The sequence below is a fragment of the Macadamia integrifolia genome, chromosome 9 (assembly GCF_013358625.1).
Source record: "Macadamia integrifolia cultivar HAES 741 chromosome 9, SCU_Mint_v3, whole genome shotgun sequence".
Taxonomy (NCBI): Eukaryota; Viridiplantae; Streptophyta; class Magnoliopsida; order Proteales; family Proteaceae; genus Macadamia; species Macadamia integrifolia.
The window spans coordinates 34,681,719-34,702,557 of NC_056565.1; the positions used below are offsets into that span (position 1 = coordinate 34,681,719).

At 38.2% G+C, this 20,839-nt stretch overlaps 2 protein-coding genes across 4 annotated transcripts in view; one reads left to right on the forward strand and one right to left on the reverse strand.

Moving 5' to 3' along the window:
* Positions 1-1,319: 1,319 nt before the first annotated feature.
* Positions 1,320-6,289, forward strand: LOC122088838 (cytochrome b5-like). Its single transcript, XM_042658186.1, has 3 exons — positions 1,320-1,600; positions 5,535-5,601; positions 5,686-6,289. Exons 1-3 carry the CDS (start codon positions 1,511-1,513, stop codon positions 5,934-5,936), a joined length of 408 nt encoding a protein of 135 aa, XP_042514120.1. The 5' UTR covers positions 1,320-1,510; the 3' UTR covers positions 5,937-6,289.
* A 13,283-nt stretch (positions 6,290-19,572) lies between these two features.
* The window catches only part of LOC122088837 (BTB/POZ domain-containing protein At5g48800-like), a 9,054-nt gene continuing 7,787 nt past the window's right edge, over positions 19,573-20,839 (reverse strand). For all 3 annotated transcript variants that reach the window (XM_042658184.1, XM_042658183.1, XM_042658185.1), the window contains one exon: positions 19,573-20,383. In XM_042658184.1, coding sequence (XP_042514118.1) covers positions 19,865-20,383 — 519 coding nt within the window. In that variant the 3' untranslated portion in view covers positions 19,573-19,864. The remainder of the gene's footprint in view (positions 20,384-20,839) is intronic.

A 20,839-nucleotide genomic window follows, 5' to 3' on the forward strand; every position in this document is an offset into this window, starting at 1 on the left:
AGACTCGGTCATGAGTCATCCTAGTCAAATAAAACTAGATATTTTTACTTGAGTCACTATAAACTCGTCAAGTCTAGTCGTTTTTCAAAATACTATCGAAGTGGTTCACTACTTTAGTAGTTCACTCATGTTATTGAGTATGTTTGTAACGGTATGAGCTAAAAAATCAATGATATGTGATTCTATCAATGTTTCTATTTTTTTTTTTTATACATATTTATTGTAACTCGTCCTAACTAGGTTTGTTCAAGCCGAGTAACCAGGTGTTTCTAAAAGGTGAATCGGATAAAAAAACATGGTTTTCTAACTGTGCCTACCATGTTTCGTGGTCATATTTTATTTTTGGCTCAAAAATAAAATTTGTGGGTTGCAATTAAGGGTGTCAATTTAGAATTGAAATCGAAACCAGTCGTTAAAATCGATCCAAATTAAATCGAAGTAAATCTGTTCGTTTTGATTTCAAAAGTTGGAATCTTTTCTCAATTCGATTCCTTTTCATTATTAAAACCGTGAACCAAATCATCTATTCTCAAATCGAATAAAGAACTGATACATTAATATTTAAATCAATGTGGTTGATAAATTATATTCTTTTTGTTAGTGCTCTTTTTTATTAGTAAATATGAAAAAAGTTGGCCCAAATAACTAAAATATAACCTAAATCGAAGATGAAACCAAATTAAAACCAAGTAAAGAATCAAATACAAAACCGAATCAAACCAAATAGATTCGATTTTCGTTTAAAAATGTCATCTTGTTCTCAATTGGATTCTAATTTCTAAATTTTGTATCTTAAATCGGGAAAAAAAAAAGACTGAATAATCGAAATGACTGAAACCGAATCGATTGAAATGGTTGTGTTTCGTAGTCATTTTGTTCCACAAATGATGTTTTGTGTCAAAATCAGAATTTTCTGTTCTATGTCAAAATTTCGTTTTGAAAAGAAACTCCAATGTTGAAACATGGTTATATATTTTTTGTTTCTAGTTTTTTTTTTTTTTTTTTTTTTCATTTGTTCTAAAACAAGGAAAAATGAACTGTAAACACTAAGGGAAAGATTTCATTTTCTTGTTTCTATAAAACAAAAAAAATACCAAAAACGTTTTGTTGAATGTCTATCGTTTAAAACAATTTAAGCAACCAGAAAAATCCAGGGTGTTTCTTGGTGGAACAAGAAAACCTGGTTGGTCCTCCACTCCTGACAGCAAAACCAGCGTCATAAATCAGACCTAAAAATATAACCCACCATCCAAAGACCATCAAGCCCACCAACCACCCACCGCTACCTCCAATTCCTACTATCTCTGCCTCTCTCTCTCTCCGTTTAAAGCACCTTCACCTGCATTTCTTCCCTTCAGACTTGAGACTTCTTAGTTCAGAGCTTCAGAATTTAACATTTCCTTCTTTAGAAAGAAGTGGCTTTGGTGGGTTTAGCCTTAGATTGCTTGATCTGCCGTGACCCCATTTGTTATCTGCTCCTCTTATCTTCCTCCAAGAAAGAACAAAACTAATGGGTGGTGGTGATGGTAAGATCTACACTTTGGCAGAAGTTGCAGGGCACAACAATTCCAAGGATTGTTGGCTCATTATCGGCGGGAAGGTAATCCGACTCATGCCCTTTAGCTCATTCCTTGCCTTTCTTTCTGTTTTCTCTTTTTAATCCCGTGTGCCTATTATGTACCAGTGGCTTGTTGCATGTGGTTCTTCTCATAGTGGTTGAACGGGTTGGACTGATTGCATGTTATAATGTTGAAGGCATCTGTAACTTCTAGTGTTAACAATATTTAGATCTGGGTTTGGGTTATTTGGGGATCTTCTGCAGAGATGAATTGTTCTTAGTGGTTCTGTCACTGCTGAAACTTAAGATTTAATCTCCGTCTAAAAAGAAGGGGTAATGCAGTCTTGCATCATTCTTCTTCTTCTTCTTCTTCTTCTTCTTTTTTTTTTTTTTTTTTTTTTTTTTTTTGTGTTTGTGTGTGTGGCTTGTTAGATAGGAATGACAGATCGACCTCATTTTGATGATGGATATGAGATAGGGGTTTTGCCATATGATTATTTCATTTCATCGTCGAGCCTTTCTTTTCTGTTAATTGTTCGGTTACCTGAATGAAATTCTAGTTACCCAAAATAAATAAATAAAAAATTGTTCGGTTACAAATTTTAGTAGTGGAGGATGGAATTTCTCATTTTTGCCGCATCTGTTTAAAGGAAAAAGTAAATAAATCTCTGGGACGTTTGTCTATTCTCTCCTCTGTTTGTTGGTGAATGTCTGAGTAAAGATTAGATATGGATGCATAGTGCATTTGTATTTTGTAAGGATGGCTATTTACTTCGACTTAAGTTATTCATGTGTCATATGTGGTATGCAGTCCATCCAAGATCTGGGTGTGTTTCTGTATTGTCACAAGAACCACAACATTGTTTTCTTGGTTCACCAAGATAAGCAGATAGATGAGTCAATATCAATGGTTTCCTTGAAGCAGATATTGTCTGTCATAACTTTAATGCTGGTACCTTGGTGTTGCCTTGGTGAGGTTCAACCTCACCACAGTTCTGATCGGGTTTTGTTGTTTCAAGTTTTTCCAACTTAAGTATTGTAACTTTACTAAACAAGAAAATTTTCTTATACTATTTATGCATTATCTTATTTTCTTTCTTTGGACATTGGAATTGGATTCGCATTGTTTTGGACCTTCTAGGAGGCTTAGGTTTTGTGAGCTTTGCTTCATATCTTTCTGTTGTAAAGCTCTATTCTTATGGATTGCTATTTTTCCTGATCAACTTTGCTTTCCATGAGTATGTTTTCCTTTCTCTAAAACGGGCACATGTATGTTCTACTTCCTTAATCGTTGTATTATATTTTATTGTTTACTTGTTTGAAATTACGCCTTTTTTTAACCATTTATAAAATTATAAATATAAATTATTTTGGTACTGCATAGAAATATACAAATATTTCACGTGGCAACTGAAAAGTATTAAGGATCAGTGTACCATTGCTGTAGGTTGAGTCATAAATTATTATTTTATTACCCTAATTTTGATGCGGTGGAGCTTTATAAATGGTTAAGGTACTTTAGAAGCAATGGCTAAACAGAGTCCTCTGGTTCAATATGGAGAGTGATGAGCTATGCCACTGAAGTTTTGGTGGTTATGGTGTGATATGATTCAGTTTCCTCAATAGCATTATGAGAGTGGAGAATGGAGATCATAACTTGTAGCTGCAGACAAAAGACACTACTAATAAGGAATAGAATGGATAAGAGCAAACCACAGCCAAAATGTTATGGCGTTTGATGGGCTTGACCTTTTAACCTCATTTGCTCATACTCATGTCAAGCTTGTGTTTCTTGTGAGTTGTGACCACAAACTTGAGCCCTTCTTAAAATGATATGAACCTTCATCAGTTGCCACCAGTAATGCAACCATTAGATGTGGGCGACTCCAACAGAAGCTTTAGACATCCTTAAAGAATCACATATATAGCTCATGCCTTCTATCTGAATGAGTGTTATGGCAGTCATTCAGAAATTGGGCATCCACAAGATGCATATGAGGTAGCATTCACCTGTTTCTTATCATCAAGAAAATCTGAAGTAACTGTTTGTGTCAACTGCCAAGTTCATGTGCTTGAGAAGCTGCTTTCTCTTCTTCAAGACTTGTAATGTATGACACAAAATGAAAAAAGTTCGCAGTATAATTTACTATTTCTTAAGCATAGACAAGAGACATACGTGTCAGTCTGTGAGAACTGAGATGTTCAAGTAGAGGAAAAAAAGAAGAGTAATGCAGGAGCATGATCACGGTTCTGGTTTTTGGGTCAGTTTTCTGATTCAAAACCAAGCCCCTGAGCCAAGGAAGGTTCAAACCTGGTGGGGCCCAATTCGGAAGAGTTTGTTCAGCTTGTGGTTCCAGGTTTCATGATTTTCAGGGACCTTATCTGCATCCAAGTCATGGGCTGAGTTAGGACACTTTTGAGTTTTTTTTTTTTCCTGCTTTATTAATCAAATAGATTAGGACACTCCAAGTCAGCCAAATGTTGAGGATTTTTTTTACCTTTTTCTGTTTGGTTTCTTCTTTACGAGTTGGGATAGTTAGGCACTGTTCCAAAAGCAGACTGCAGCTGGTGGCAGTTTCCTTATTTATTTGGATTTCTTGTTATGCAGTTAAGTTAAATCAGGTCAATCCTTTTGCTGTCTACACATGGGCGAAGTTTCTTTTATCTTTTCCATATTATTTTATTCAATTTAGGATACTGCCACATCAGCCTATTGATATCTTGATTTAGTTTTTAGTTTATTTAAAGCAATATAGGCCTAAGGCCACCCCACAATTTAGAATTAGGGAATGGAATTGCTTTGTTTTTGAAAAGTGAGCTCTGTTCTCTCCCCCCCCCCCCCAGGGCGGATCTCCTCCCTTTTCTTTCTTCTCTTTCCCCTCTCCAAAATTGAACTTTCAGGTTCTCTTCGTTCTTCTCCCTTTTCTTCTCCTTCTTTTCCATTGATCTGAACCCACCAGCAGCAGATCATTTTCCATTAATTTGATCTGTATCAAAGAGATAATGAAGGCGGGGTTTTTGTTGTATCGTTAATTGTTAGTGACACTGGAAAAAAAGGTTTGGACTTATTAGTCATGTCACAATTGGTTTGAATGCATAATCAGGTCAACATAGGTTTTAGAATAGAGTAACATGATATTGAACATGAACCATTATGGAAGAGAAAAAGCATTGACAGTGTGTTGTAGGAACTTCTGATGTGATATATTACTAAAGTTTTCCTAAATGCCATTTGTTAAGTTCTTGGAAAAGGAACATCCTCTCTTTAGAGGTTGGACCTTGGCGCAACGTTGCTCCATTGTGACCTATTGGTTGTGGGTTCAAGTTAGGAAATAGCCTCTCCGTGAAGCGGGGGTAAGGCTGCATACATTATGACCCTCTCCCAGACCCTGCAGTGGCAGGAGCCTTGTGCACTAAGTACAGTCTTTTTTTCTTTCTTTTCTCTCTCTCTCTCTCTCTCTTGAAAAAGGTAAAGAGAAAATTATATGCCAAAAAGGTGACTACTGTGAAGGTGATTTTACACCGATAACTGAATTTCGAATTATGGAGCTAGGTCTGCCAGCTGAAACCTTTCTAAGATACTCTTAGGCTAATCCCCATTTAACTTTTGTACTCTGTCTGGGAACTGCCTTTGTTAACACCAGAGATATGGACTAGATTAGCCTTCAGCAAAAGTATGGATTCCAAAGAATCTTACTTTTCCACAAACATTTCCTCTTAACGGAGAGAATGAAGTCCTCTTGGCCTTATCCCTGTCAATCTGAATTGAAGACATATTAAGCTATGGCATTGATAATCCTGATGAAAAAGAGTTTGATCTTTTGTTTTGCTGGTTTACTTCTAATCTCAATATGCACATAGAGAATGTCCATCCTTTATAATGGATGTTGTTTTCACCTTGCTAGTTTGTTTTTGTGAATTTCGAGTTACTACATCCATTGTCCTTATATTCTGCATCGTATATGTGTTGGAACAGGTATATGATGTAACAAAGTTCTTGGAGGACCATCCTGGTGGTGATGAGGTCTTGTTGTCAGCAACAGGTTAAAAACATTCGACAATATTATGTTCAACCGCCTGTTTGGGTGAGCCCATTCCGTGTCATGTTTGTGGTGTTTTGTTTGCAGGGAAGGATGCTACCGATGATTTTGAGGATGTTGGTCACAGTACCAGTGCAAGAACGATGATGGATGAATACTATGTTGGGGAGATTGATGTATCGACCATTCCCACCAAGACCAAGTACACACCTCCCAAGCAGCCAAACTACAACCAGGACAAAACCCCAGAGTTCATTATCAAGCTCCTCCAGTTCCTGGTTCCCCTTGCTATCCTGGGGTTGGCCATTGCAATCCGCTTCTACACAAAATCTGCATAATTGCGGAGAGTGCACCTTGGGACAGGACTAAGTTTGTGTTTGTGCTTAAAAACCGCAATTAGTTTTCTTCTTTATGCTTATGGACATTGCAACTCAGGGGTTAGTAGTGTAGTCAAACTTGCATAATGGTAACGTATTTGTGTCCCATTGCAAAAAAAAAAAAGTTTACAAGACTCCTTTGCTGCCTTTATGTTCTGAGATCCTATTCCCCTTTCTTCAGTTATCTGTCTTCACAAAGTCTCAGACTGTAATATTTTCCCTCAGTTTAGCAGATATGGAGGTCCAATTTTTATGTAATGCGACCAAAATTCTTCTAGTGCTTGAATGACTGGAAGGTAGCCTACCTTTAATCACTTACTTTGTAGTACATTTTATTTTCAACATTTTTTTTGATACCTAGGGTGTCCGGATCTTTGACTTGTCTAGTCTCTGGGGTCATTGTGATACCGCCGCTTACATAGGACTGGGTCAGTCCGAGATGGAAGCTCTCATGCGGTGGCCCCAAGAAGTTAGGTGCCAACGAAGAAGGTTTGATCAAGGGACCTTGTTTATTGAGGCAGAGTACCGTGTCCTCTCCAAGCCAACTGTTAACCCCTTCTAGTTCATTTTATTTTCAACATTTGTTGAAAAAATCAATATTTTTTTGAAAATGATTTTGCTATTCCCCATGGGAAGGCAATCAAATGCAAATTCCATAATATTAGTAAAACATTCGTTGTAATTTCAATAATAAAAAAGGAATGATCATTTTCTATTGCATGTGCCCCCCTTTCCCACCCATTTTCATTCCCTCTAGTGTGCACGAGTAAAGTCTCCTTGGACAATTCCTTAGAATGTGATAGCAAAAAGATGAAATGGCCATCAGAACTGGCCCTCGAAGTCTTGGCCATGGGAGATTTTTACCACTCTGTTTGATTTGCATTATACTTTTAAACTCTTTAAATGTGTATTAAAAAGATGGACATAACAGTCATTTCAATTGTTCATTACCTAGCAGAGAAAGCTAGAGTTAGATGAATAGTTGTATCATAAGCTATGTAGCTAGTTCTTTACTTTATTTAATGAAGCTTTTCTTTCCCATTTAAAAAAACAAAGGAGAAAGAGCCCCCACATTTTTTATTTTTTTTTTGAGAAAAGATACTATTAATCACAAAAGTTGACCATGTTCAAACATAAAACCTAGGGGATTACGAGTGATGGTAGTAGTAGTCTCGCAATAATTTACATATTTCACTCTTTCATTGTTTGACCATAATTTAAAACATACTTTAGTAGCTAAGTTATATATATCTAAAGTGAGGGGATGGTACTTAGGGGCCATGAGAGGGGGTTAGCGGATTATAATAGAGTCCCTAGATTTGTATCATCGCTCCATACTTCCTCGATTCTCTAGGCGGTATGTTTTGCTTTGCTTATCCAGTGAAGGAACGCCTTTGCACTTGCTTCACTGTGGTTTTCTGTCGACACATAGTTAGTCATAAGTAAGATACATTGATTATATTGAAATATACAATAGGTCCATCCAATTAAGTTGTAGGGGTCTGATTTATGGGTAGAGCATACTAAAATATATCTGTTTTGGTTTAGGTGTGGTTATGGAGGCTAGGGGTGTCAATCGGTCGGGCCGGTCCGGTTTCGGTCGGGTTTAATCGGGCTTGAAAACTTTCAAAGGCTACACCGTAGGGGTGTCAACGGTCCGGGTCGGTGCGGTTTCGGTCCGGTTCCACCGGTTTCGGTGTGAGTTTGGAAGTGACCGAAACCGACCCAATAAGGATTTATCGGTTTCGGTCCGGTGTCGGTTTCGGTGCGGTTTGGGTTCGGGTTGGTACCGGTTTGGATTTATTAGGTTCATTTCGGTTTGGATCGGTTTTTTAAACCGGTATGGAGCCATTAGGAAACAACCAAATGATGAATTGTTGAACTTCGATTTCTTAAATCGATTTGTAACCGGGTTGGTTTTGATTTTTGGTCTAGTTTGAATTCTATTTTCCATACAAATGTATACAAAACTATTCAAATTTTAATTTTTTTAATGAATTTTGGAGTGTTTCGGTTTCTTACCGGTTTGGTTTCGGTTTCGGTCCGGGTTTTGAGCCGGTTTCGATTTGGTTTCGGGTTCATCCGGTTTTTGGTGCGGTTCGGTTTGGTTTTGGGGTTACAATACTTGAAACCGAACCGAACCAATAAGGCTTCGGTTCGGTTCGGTCCGGGTTGTTATCGGTTCGGTCTGGCCGGTTTTACCGGTTCGGTTTAGGAATTGACACCCCTACTACACCGTGTCCACCCATTTAACTAATCGGGCTTAGTTATTGAGGGCATGGTACACTTTATATTCGGTCGGTCGGTCTCGGGCTATAATCGGGCTACCTTAATCGGGCTTTAGTTGGGCCTTAATCGGGCTACGGACATGTTTAATGTTAAACGGGCTTTAACCGGTTTTTAAACGGGCCCTCTTTAAGATGTGCTCTTATATTCCGGCCCACTCATGCAAGCCCAAAAAAATGACAATAAATCAATAAATGATACCAAATATAACCATTATTTAAAATGTGAACATGTCTTTTACTTTTTAGTTTTTATTCTTTAATTTGGGGGGTAAAATAGGTATTCTATAATCATTAAAGGGTCGGGCCAAGTCGGTGCACAATAGGCCGGTCTCGGTCAGGCGTTATTCGGTCGATCTCGGTCGGGCGCCTGACAGTCCAAGTAGCAAAACCGAGACCCAACATTTATAAACGGGCCGGGCTCAAGCCCGACACGTTTAATAAATGGTCCGGGCTGAGCCGATCTATAAATGGTCGGTCTCGATCGATTTAGTCGGGTCGGGCCACAAATTGACACCCCTAATGGAGGCTGTCCTAGGGGTGAATAGGTATAGGCGAAAGCCTCTTTTGAACATCTTATGTGGTGGTTCTTCATTTTTATAATTTTATAGGAAAAAGGTCCTCTCACCTGCTCGGGCACATTTCATTCCTCATATGAAGTTTTTTTTATTAATTTTTATGAAGAAGAGAAAAAATGAATAAACAATTCCATGTGAGGAGAGAGTTGGATATCTCTTTGCCTATATTTTTATTTCTTATAATAAGGAAATAGGACCGAGGATATTTATATATATATATATATATATATTTAATAGAAGACAATAACACTTTAGGAAAATGGTTTATGTGGGAGAGTGTGGTCTCTGCACCTAAACACATGGTGGACAAATGACTGGCCTGCGCGCCTTTCATGAAAAGGAAAAGGAAGTCTTTGTTTATGCTTCTGTGTGCGTTCCCATTAGTCTCCACACACATTCAGGAGTCACATTTCCCTACCGGAAACACATGCAAACTTTATATCAACATGATAAGCTTTAAATCCATATATCAAAATGTGGGCCTAACCATTGTACACATTACCGACAATGTCCTCCTTGTTAGGGAGCCCACAATGTTCTTAATCTCTCTTGGAACAAATTTGAAAATACAAGAATCAAATTGAGTAGCCAAATACAATATCCTCCAATGTAGATTTGATCTGTCATGATGAATTGTCAATAAGTTTTTTTTTTTTTTTTAGCTATTCTAACTTACTGTCCCCCAAGCCAAAGCTCCCATATGATAAGTAGTAGTTTCACTGAACTAACGAGTAATAGTGAGGCATGCCAACTCAAACCCATAACCAACCAATTCGAGTGGTGATAGGGCAAAGACCTCCTTCCCTCTTCAATTATGAAACCATGTGAACCTTTCTAACTCTAATGAAATGGACACTTGTTTTTAGGGGTGTCAATTAGTGACCCGACCTGACTAAATCGATCGGGACCGACCGTTTATAGACCGACCCGGCCCGGACCGTTTATTAATCATGCCGGGCTTGAGCCCGGCCTGTTTATAAATGGTCGGTCTCGGTTTTGCTACTTGGACCGTTGGGCGTCCGACCAAGACCAGCCTATTATGCACCGGCTTGGCCCGACCCTTTAATGATTGTAGAATACCTATTTTACCCCCCAAATTAAAGAGTAAAAACTAAAAAGTAAAGACATATTCACATTTTAAATAATGGTTATATTTTGTATCATTTATTGATTTATTGTAATTTTTTTGGGCTTGCATGAGTGGGCCGGAATATAAGAGCACATTTTAAAGAAGGCCCGTTTAAAAACCGGTTAAAGCCCGTTTAACATTAAACATGTCCGTAGCCCAGTTAAGGCCCGACTAAAGCCCGATTAAGGTAGCCCGATTATAGCCCAAGGCCGACCGACCGAATATAAAGTATACCATGCTCTCAATAACTAAGCCCGATTAGTTAAATGGGCTGACACGATGTAGCCTTTGAAAGTCTTCAAGCCCAATTAAGCCCGACCGAAACTGGACTGGCCTGACCAGTTGACACCCCTACTTGTTATGCTTTTAGTTTCGAGTAGTACAAAATTTAAAGGAAAAATCCTAAACTGATTTTATTTTTAAACCCTTTCTTCTCTCCACTTTTTCCAATTGTCTGGAAGATAATGAAGAACTTTCTTTTTTTTTTTTTGGTAAACGGAGATAATGGAGAACTTGTAGCTAGAGAACCCTAATTGACCATCCAAAGTTTGAGGTTTTAAAACCTAGATTTGGATTGGAAGTGATTAGATTTTTTGAAATTTGAATAAAAATAAATAAATTCTCTAAAAATAAATAGATTTTCTATAATTGTGATTCTCTAGAGTATAGGGGCTACATCACCACAAGGGCCAATGGGAGGACACCTGAAAATATCAACAGGGTAGTCATTTCCACCATTCGTGGGGGATGGGAAGGTCATATGACTGCCTCTATGTTTGGATGCATCCCCTACACTCATGGGTCAGAAAACATTCTCCTCAAAATAAAGTAGGGAAAAATGTTCCAAATGAGCATCCATGTTCATTAAGGCCAATTCAAAAGATGAATTCATAAAATCGACCTTGACGTTGAGGGAAAATTTTCAATTTAGTCCTCCCTACTCCCACAAAGAAAGAAAAAAAAGAAGAGAGATGAAAACCGCATTAAACCAGGATTGTGTTTGGTTTAGTGATGTCGCATAATTGCACTTCATGGGTTTTGGGGGACTATCTTACCCTCTCTTAAATAAATTTTTTGAGAGTCAGCGAGCGAACAATATACCAGTTTTAATTATGGGACTATCTAAATTATACCTTTGTAGATGTATTTACAACTTGACATTTTTCATCAAGAAAAATAAAAATTAGAACTTGACACATTCTTTTTAATAATCCCTTGTTTTGTTCCCAAAAATTATTTTAAATTAGGGTATAAAAGAGTTTTCAAGAATAATTTGAAAAGTGTTTTTATCAATATGTCATTATAAAAAAATTTCCTTGTCTTGCATATTCTTTGGGTACACATGTGAAATGACAGCTTACCCTTATTCGAAAAAATCATTGTATGAGAAAGATAAAAATGTAAAATATAAATTATTTGACACCTTATGAGACTCTAATAAGAAAATCCCGTTTTTATCCAAAAAAAAAATCCCTTTAATTATACTTTTGGTCCATGGTTCAAACTGAGAATGAGAGAATCAAGAGCCAAGGATCATTCACTAGTGATCTTACCAACCTATGGAAATGCTTCCCTCTCCCCTTAAATCATCCATTATGGATGGCCAGGCCATAGAAAATGATTGATTTTATTAATTTGGAAAATTTTCATAATTTAATTTATGGAATCAATACGGTTGGACCACAAACTGTTTGGTTTGCTGGGTTAGAAGGATTATGGCTGTGAGTCTCTAAAAACCTGTCTATGATTTGAGGTAAAATGGTTAATGTGAGGAAGTGTGGTTCCTACATTCAGACATGTGGGGGGTGGGGAGATGACCTCTCCACCACCAAGAAATGCAAAATGATGCCCTAATTGATACTTCCACTTGCACTCCTATTGGTATCCAAACATCTACACTTCCCCGTGATTTGAAATCTGATGGCTTCATTAAGGGTAATTTACTAATTTTACTCTTTTGGGACTTTTTTATTTCTACCAAAAACCTTCCCCTCAAACTACGGGCAACCAAGAGTCAAATAGAAAAGTTATCAAGTCAAAGCCCATAAATAGAAACTAATCCAATAAGAATAGCTAAAAGCCAAGCCCAGCCCAGCTAGTTTGATCTATAACGGAAATTCGTTAAGATTTAAGAACAGAGCCTTCCCTCCAACACAGATTCATTATATACCTGACCCTTTACGGTTTTTCAGTTTCAATGACAACACAATATAGGATTTCCCCAAATGATTCTCTTGATTTGGGTTTTGAGAAATTCCAACTACAATCATATTTGGCACAAATTTGATTTCTCAGAGTTGATTTCTTCTTCTGGTTCTTCTTCTTCTTTCTTTCTTTGTTATTTACCATCTTCTTGCTAGAAGAATCAATTCTTCATGTTTCTTTGTGGGTTGATGCCAGAGATTCATCAGAGATTGTATGAGAAGGGTAAGTAGGAAAATTTGTTTCATCCTCTTTTGGCCCTTTGTTCCTTGATTGTTCCTTGAAATCAAGAAACAATGCCAGCCAGATGTGTGACAAGTGAGGATGGTGTGCTGAAGCTGGTCTTTGTGGGATGGTTTGTGGAGCTGTATTATGAACCAATTACTGCCAGAGAAATCATGGATAGGAATCCGGAACACAGCGTCACTCTTCCAGATTTTTGGAAGAATCCATGGATTGTCATCCAGCCTGAATCTATTCTGAAGCCAGGAAGAGTCTTCTACATTATCCCCAATCATGTAATTAGTGATTTGATCAAAGCTTATCGATTGCGAAACCAATTTTGTTCGATGAAATATCACTCTCAAAATCTTAGACAATCACCACCAGTTGAGCCAAGGACTAAGCTGACTCCAATTTACAGAGATCCTGGTCGCTTTCGCCTACAAAAACAACTTTCAGTTGATAATCCTCGGGTTGAAATGACTACCACAACACAATTTTTGCATCGACGTGTTAAACAACAATCTCCAAGAATGTCTCCAAGGATCTCAAGCGATTCGGAGCAACAAACCTCCTATCTTAAACAACAATCTCCAAGAATTTCTCCAAGGATCTCAAGCGATACAGAGCAACAAACCTCCTATGTTAAACAATCTCCAAGATATTCTCCAAGATTTTCAAGTGATCAGGAGCAACAGAACTCCTATAGACATCTACCACCGAAACCTCGTGGCAGGTCCCGGGCTAAAAGGACAGATACAGGCCATGGTCATCTCCAATTTCTCGAAAAAGATCTCCCATTTGAACCCTGGTCTGAAGATGAGCTTAAGCATGAGACCCATGATCAATGTATTAAGCATTTTTCGCCAGAGTCTCGTTCATGGGTTGAATCATGGCTTGACGGAACCGCCAAGCAGAAACATCATCGTAATAAAGAAGTTGAGGGAGAATCTCTTGTTGAATCTTATATTGGAGTCAGACCTCATCACACAATTGAGTATGATTGCGATACTGGCGATAGCGTAAATACTCCTTCAAAAGGATATCAAGTAGAGTTTGACTGTTCCAACCAGGTCCATGTAAGGAAGTCATGTTTAAGGACACAAAGTGACAATGGTAGGAAATCAAATGGTCGCAGGGTGACCTTCATCTTGCCCTGCAAGGAGCAAAAGGAGAAGAAACATGATTTCCCAATGACTCCTTAGTTTGTAGTTAATCTGCTGTACTTTCTTCATTCCTTATTCTTGTCACCCACAATTGGAATTATGCCTTTCATGTTCCTTCCTTAGATTTCTATTCCTATGCAACTTTTGTGGAGTTGCTGTAACCATGCTTTTGGATGCATGTGAATGAAACTTCTAGTCTGTTATTGTTAGATCATTGTGCACAAATAGGAGGCATCATCAATGAGCAAACACTGAAGATGGAATGCTTCTTCATCGATCATCTCCTTCACGGGATTGGCGTCTTCATGCTTCTTCAGATAAAATGTCTTATGTTTATGCCTCTGGTATCTGTATAAGCAAGCAGCTATGATTTTTTTACTTGTTTTTATTCTTCTAATGTGAATATTATGTAGTAGTCTGTGTGTTACTGATGTATTTCTTCTTCTATATGTTCTTACATTTAAAAGAAATGAAATATATGGTGCACTACCTTTAGTAGAACATATGTATTTTCATGATATTTATATTCGGCATTGATTACACCCTAATTTTCAGATCACGAACTATGCTTCTTTTTCCGCCACATCAATCGAACACTTCACTATTAGTTATGGCCATGACATGGCATTCTCCTAGCCAAATTCCAGGACCAAAATAACTATGGCGTCGTAAATGTTCAAGCGTTTCCGGTGCTTAAGGTTTTATTGACATGGAAGCTTAGCAAGTACCTAAACTATGGAACAGAAGGAAACTAATCTGTGTACAATAGTTTTGCCACACATATCTAGAAATCCTCTTTTATGAGGATGACAGGATTGATTACCTTCTTCAATTTTCTCAGAGCTGATTCTATAGAGCCCTAGTTAGTCAGGACTCTTCATCTCTTAGATCCTGCTGCATTGGACATTGTCGTATGTCATGTTTTGAGACTCCAGTTTTGCAATTCAAATGTATCTCATGTTTTCTGTGGTACCATTTCAGCCACCATATATGATATGACTTCTGAAATAGATAGAAACTTGTCTGCACCATATCACCTATTTACTCTGCTTGGTAGATCAAGAGAAGGCAATTGATGGCACAACAGAGCATATGGGCTACAGAGAAATTCAGTAAACAAAAACAGAAACAGTGGTTCTTGGTGAAAATCCCTTCCATGCACAGCAAGATTCTATAGTTCAATCAGATTGGTTAGCTATGCATGAGAAAGCTTCGAGCATTGAGTGTGTGCAGACACTTGTGAGTGGGTAACCTGCAATAACAGTGCTCATCATGGATGATGAATCTTCAACCCCTTCAGGTGCCAATTAATGGAACAATTATAACTCCAGGTTGCCAATAGAAAGGGAACTTTTTGGATGGACCAAAACCTATATATCATACTAATACAATGATCTAATATGCAATTCAATTAGTTTCATTTAGATGACAACAAACTGTACTGCAATTCACAAGAAAGTTCATGTTTGTGTGCATTTATGTATTTCTTTTGACTTGTACATACAAGCAGTGTAAAACTAAAAGGCATGAGAAGGGTGCTACACCTTCCAATTAAAGATTTTATGCTATGGAATAACAGGAGATGTGGAAAATAGAATCCAATGCCTACTGACTTAAACTTTGGGATTCTCCTAAATAGTCTTTTGACTCTTTGGATAGGGAACTGCAATAACTCCAGAACTTATGCAGGCCTAACAAAACCTAGAGATTGTAATGCATACTATTGAATGCCTTTCTCAGTACCCTACCTGTTAAGTTGCCAAAAGATAAAGGTTGTGTTTCTCTCCTCCCCCCATGAAAAGATGCCCATGCCCTTGTGTGTCATGTAGGGGTGCAAGTTTGGCCCTAACTGCCCGAACCTGCCCTTGGCCCGCCCTGATCCCGAAAAAGTATTGACCTGAAAATTTTGGCCTAGAGGGCCGGCCCGACCCTGAAATTTCTGACCCTGAGTCAGGGTTAGGTCTGGAAGGATTGATGTCTTTGGCCTGCCCAGCCCACCCTGAACCTAGCCCTGATTTTTTTACCTTGACTTTTGGCCTTGGTTTTGGCCTAACCCGGCCCTGGTTTTTGCCCCTGATGTTGACTCTGGTTGTGACATTGATGTTAACCTTGATATTAACCTAATTTTCGATATTGTTTGACATTGATTCATTGACACCTCAAAACCCCTAATATATCTTCTCAGAGATCTCTCTTGCTTTTTTTACCAAAAAAAAAATCAGGGTATATATCCGGCCCTTGATGGCAAACCATGGTTAGCGTCAATCAAGGTCATCCCAGCCCTTGATGGAGAACCAGGGTTAGGGTCAGGGTCAAGGACAATTAAGGTCACCCTGGCCCGACCCGAAAAATCAGGGCCAATCAGGGCTGGTAAGGGTTAGGCTAAACCCTAAAGGGTTGGGCATGGGTTGAAGTTTTGCGGCCTGAGTCAGGGTCAGAGTGGGTTTGAGCCTAGTTAAGGGAACTCAGAGTTGGGCTAGGGTTTTAAGAAGCCCAGCCCAACCTGGCCCTGTTGCTCCCCTAGTGTCATGCACTATCATTGGTTAGAGCCGCTAGCTACTGTGCCCAACCTCGGCCCAAAGTGTTTTTATCGTTATAATATTTAGTATAAATTACATCTTAGGAACCTAAAGTTTTGAGAAATTACTCCAAGGATACCTCACCTTTGGAATATTATGTTTGGGGTACCTCACATTTCATTGACGTTATGTTTGGCATACCTTCTTTTTTATATAGGGATTTCGTTCACCCTCCCAACTGTCAAAATCTTTTACAAGCTGCCTCGCGTTGCTCAGAGGCAAGGAATTTGAGGATTGACACCTCTTGAGGTGTCAAATAATTTGTAACATTTTTTTTTTGCCCGCTTAGTATAACATAGCCTTTTTTTTTTTTAATGAGGATAAATTCTTGTCATTTCATACTTGTACTTAAAAAGTGTGAGACAATGACGGTTCTTGAGAATGTCATAATAGTAAGTTACTTTCAAAGTATATGGCAAACCCTTTCTCACCTTAACTTTTGGGGATAAGACAAGGTTACATGTTCTAAAAGCACCTATAAAGTTTTCATTCAGACAGTACCTTATTTTCAATTTTACCCATATGTTTGGCCTCTTCTCCAACTGTTTTGTACCCACCCAGAGAGAGAGAGAGAGAGAGAGAGAGAGAGAGAGAGAGAGAGAGAGAGAGAGAGAGAGAGAGAGAGAGAGAGAGAGAGAGAGAGAGAGAGAGAAGCATCTTCATATCCAAATTGTCGGATACTTTGGAGAGATTGACGTTGTACGCATAGTAACAGATGAACCTTTCACCTCTCTCTACCCTTCTCTCTTTGTCATAACAAGTCGAACTTGGGGATGCTGCTACCATTGTAACAGATGTACCTTGCACCCTAGACAATCGGTAACCTCGGTGTGGGATTCAATTTCATTGGCTGCGCCGTTGACAACCTCAGTGATTATGTTTCCCTACGTTGAGCACCTCAAAGCTCGGTTGGTTGCAGAAGGCTTCATTCAAACTTATGGTGTTGATTATTTTGAGACTTTATCTCAGGTGGTTCGTTTTAATTCTGTACCAATTCTTATCTCCTTGGCCTTGAATCTTGATTGGTCTATGTTTCAGTTAGATATTAAAAAAGTTTTCTTATATGGTAACCTTGTGGAGTAGGTTTACATGGAGCAACCTCCAAGATATTAAAAATGCTCAAGGGGAGAATGCATCCAAGTTTTGTTGTCTTCACAAAGTTATATATTGGACTAAAACAATCTCCACGTGCTTGGTTTGATGAATTAGTAAGGTTATTGGTGGATATCACTCCGTGCTTCTCTGATCACTTTATTTTTGTATGACGTCAGGGGGATAACGGCATGATTCTAGTTGTATATGAGCAATGATCTTTTAGGCAATGAAGAGGTCATTAAGGGATATCTTCATCATCACTTTTAGATGAAGGACTTCGGAGTCCTCCAGTATTTTTTTGGAAATTGGGGTTGTTTATTGTAAGAAAGGTCTCAATTTGTCTCATAGAAAGTACATTTTGGATATTTTATTTGAAACTGGTATGTTAAGCTATAAGCCTATTGACAATCCCACGAACCCAAATTTGAAACTTGGGATATGTGATGGTGAAGACTTTGAATATAAACATCAATACAGATGACTTGTTGGGAAACTTATTTAGGTGACTGCCACTTGTCTGAATATTTCATTTACTGTTGGAGTCATCAGTTAGCTTATAAAGAACCCTAAACGTGCTCATTAGGAGGCTGCTTGTCGTATTTGAGATATCTTAACAGTGCCCCTGGCAAAGGTCAGTTTTAGTTTATTTTGATGTTGATTGGGCTAGTGATGCCAATGATCATAGGTCAACCACTGGATATTGTACTTTCGTTAGTGGTAATCTTATTTTTTTAGGAGTAAAAAGCAAATTACTGTGGCTAGGTCTAGTGTAGAAGCTGATAGAGCTATGACGCACACTACAGTTGAGTTGATATAGTTGAAGTCTCTCCTACAAGAGTTTTCTTAACCAATGAATATGTTTGTGATAATCAATATGCAATCTATATTGCTAGCAATCCAGTTTTCTTTTCTTTTTTTAACGAACCAAACATTTTGAGGTTGATTGTCATTTTGTGAGAAATGTAGTCATGCGGAAGCTTATTTCAACTCTGTTCATCAACTCCAGCAATGAACTTGGTGATATGTTTACAAAGGTGTTGTTTCGGACTACATTTGTTCATGGTTGTTCCAAGCTAGGTATGGAAGATATATATTCCAGCTTGAGGGAGAGTGTTAGATTAGTGTCTCGGTTGGAGCTTCATGGGTATCCATGGACCTCTATATCATAGGATCATGGTGCCAACTAAGTAGTGTTTTTAGTTCTTGTTATTTTCTCTTTTCTATTGTAATTAGACTTTAGATTAAGTATAGTTATATTCTAACTATGTAATAGAATCCTAATATGGCTTGCATTATTCTGTTTTGAGAAAATATAAAGAGGGCTGGGAGATAGCCAGATAGGATTATTCTATCACATCGCACACACCCCTTCAAGCTCTTGGTCTTCCATCTTCTTCCTCTCGCCTCTCTTTCTCTGGTTCTGGTATTTGGTGCTTCTACTTCAGATTTTATTCTATCTAACTACTAAAGGAAATAATGGCAAAAATGGAGATCAAACATCAAACAAGGTGATTCAAAACAGGGTGCAGGAATCGAATCAATCTCGGCCGATTCAATCTATTCGATTCTGATTCTGATTCTGATTTCTTGAACCATGCTCGATGGAAATTTAAAGACTTTCAACTTGCAAGGTGAGTGAGGAAAAGGGATGGTGTGGCACTGTACTCCAGAACAGCACATCCATCTCTAGGTGGATGCACCCTACAAAGACTTCGAAATACTAGATCTCTCCTTTAAACCTTAATATGGATACCAACTCCCCTAAGAGATAAAGAGTAAACATTCCTCTTCTATATGTAGGAAGAAAACCTGAATATATTATTACTATGAGCAGTTAAAGAGATTGGGAGTAGTAGGAAAACCAGTATATTGTAACTCCTACTTTGGTTAATAGAGAAGTGTAAGAAGTAATAAGACTGTTGGAAGGAGAAAAATAGTCACTCATTATTAGTATCACAGTCTTCATTGGCCCAGTTTTTATATGATTTAAATGGGTGAATTATTACTATTATTGCATCCACAACTGCAGATAAACTGCACTGCACTCATAATACCCCACACCGGAGAACAAAAAATTACAATGTGCTAAATATATATATATATATATATATGTCTGTCTACATATCTGAGCAGTTTTCATCATGAGAATTTATAATCAATGAGAACAGAAATGCAAGGTACTACATTCTTTTCTCTGCAAGCAAGAGCTGAAGTAGTTTTTCTTTTGTTAATAAGTTTTTGTTTCTGCATTTTATTTGACCATTCTGTTTGGTGCTTATCATTTTGTGCTCAGCCTTTTTCACATAAAATTAGTAGCAGTAAAAAGATTCTAACAGAACAATGCGGAAAATCTGTACTGTACGTTGATATAACTTGAACATTCAATCAGTTATGATGGCTATACATTCACATTTTCTGCATGTGTGAGGAAAAAGATTATTCATCATGAAATTCAAAGGACTAGAGATTCACCCACAAAAAACCATCACTCACTTTCGAAAACAAGCACCCTGTTGGTTTCTACTAAAGGCACCACTGCATAAAAAAGGTGGATAGAGGTAAAAAGGTCAATGTGAGTATGGTAGAAAGAGAGGATGTTTCCAAACAAGTATTTTCTCTCCTAAGAAGCCTGCTCATGGTCTCCCAACAACTCTTGAGTCTGTTGTTTGTGAATACTTTGAGGGAGAACTCGATGACCTGGAAGAACTATGCCCAAACAGATTCAGCTTGCTGATCTTCTTTGAGAAAGAGCTCATAAAGTTGGTAGAGTTAGATCTTTCCATGTTCTTTTTCATAGAAACGTGTTCCTTCTCTAGATCATTCAGCCTCATCCGTAATCGAGCGAGTTCCAGTTTCAACTCTCGGTTCTCTCCTCTTAATGATGCATAATTGTCTCGGGGTGACATTGTTGCACTGAGTGCACCACTGCTGATCCGCCATGACTGGTGCATTGGTTTATGGTCATCATCTGGATAAGAGCAGCACAAGGAATTCCGGAGCCTTACTTGCTCAAAATAAAGCACTTGGACAATTGATTGGACAGGGAGACGGTCATTTTGTGCCGCATGTGCACCTGCTTCTTGCGAGAGCTTTTGGAAATCAATCAGTTTGCAGAGCATCTTTTTCTCCAAATCTGATAAACCCTGATGAGCCTGAAATGCGAGTTCACAAAGTGATTATTTGTAGAAAAAGAAAGGAAAATACAGATCAATCTCAAGATTAATCACATAGAAATTTGAAAATTAATCAAGGATAATAAGTGGCTTCTACAGACTGACAGGTCAATATCTAGTAGGAAAATGGCATTTCAATCCCATTGTAAAAGATATTCATGGATCACCAGTGGCTCCATCAATAATGTTGACCAGGAAAAACGACAAAGCAGAAAGTAGCAGCTACCACCATTGTAACCCAGAGACTAGTGGAAATTCTCACAGTTGAAAGAAGCAGCTGCAAGTTTAAGTTTATTGTGATGGGGTTTGATGTATTCTATCCTGTGTCTAATCATCTGGAATGTATCATAGACCAGGAAGATTCCACACCTTACTAAAATTGGGGATAAAGGGGTATATACCCAATTAGAGGATTACAGGAGGACCCCCCCCCCC

Bases quoted from the DNA above. Each gene is read 5' to 3' on its own strand.
- LOC122088838 (XM_042658186.1), top strand. From the start codon at position 1,511: ATGGGTGGTGGTGATGGTAAGATCTACACTTTGGCAGAAGTTGCAGGG. The intron at 1,601-5,534 runs GTAATCCGACTC...GTGTTGGAACAG, and splicing joins GGCTCATTATCGGCGGGAAG to GTATATGATGTAACAAAGTT. The intron at 5,602-5,685 runs GTTAAAAACATT...TTTTGTTTGCAG, and splicing joins GGTCTTGTTGTCAGCAACAG to GGAAGGATGCTACCGATGAT.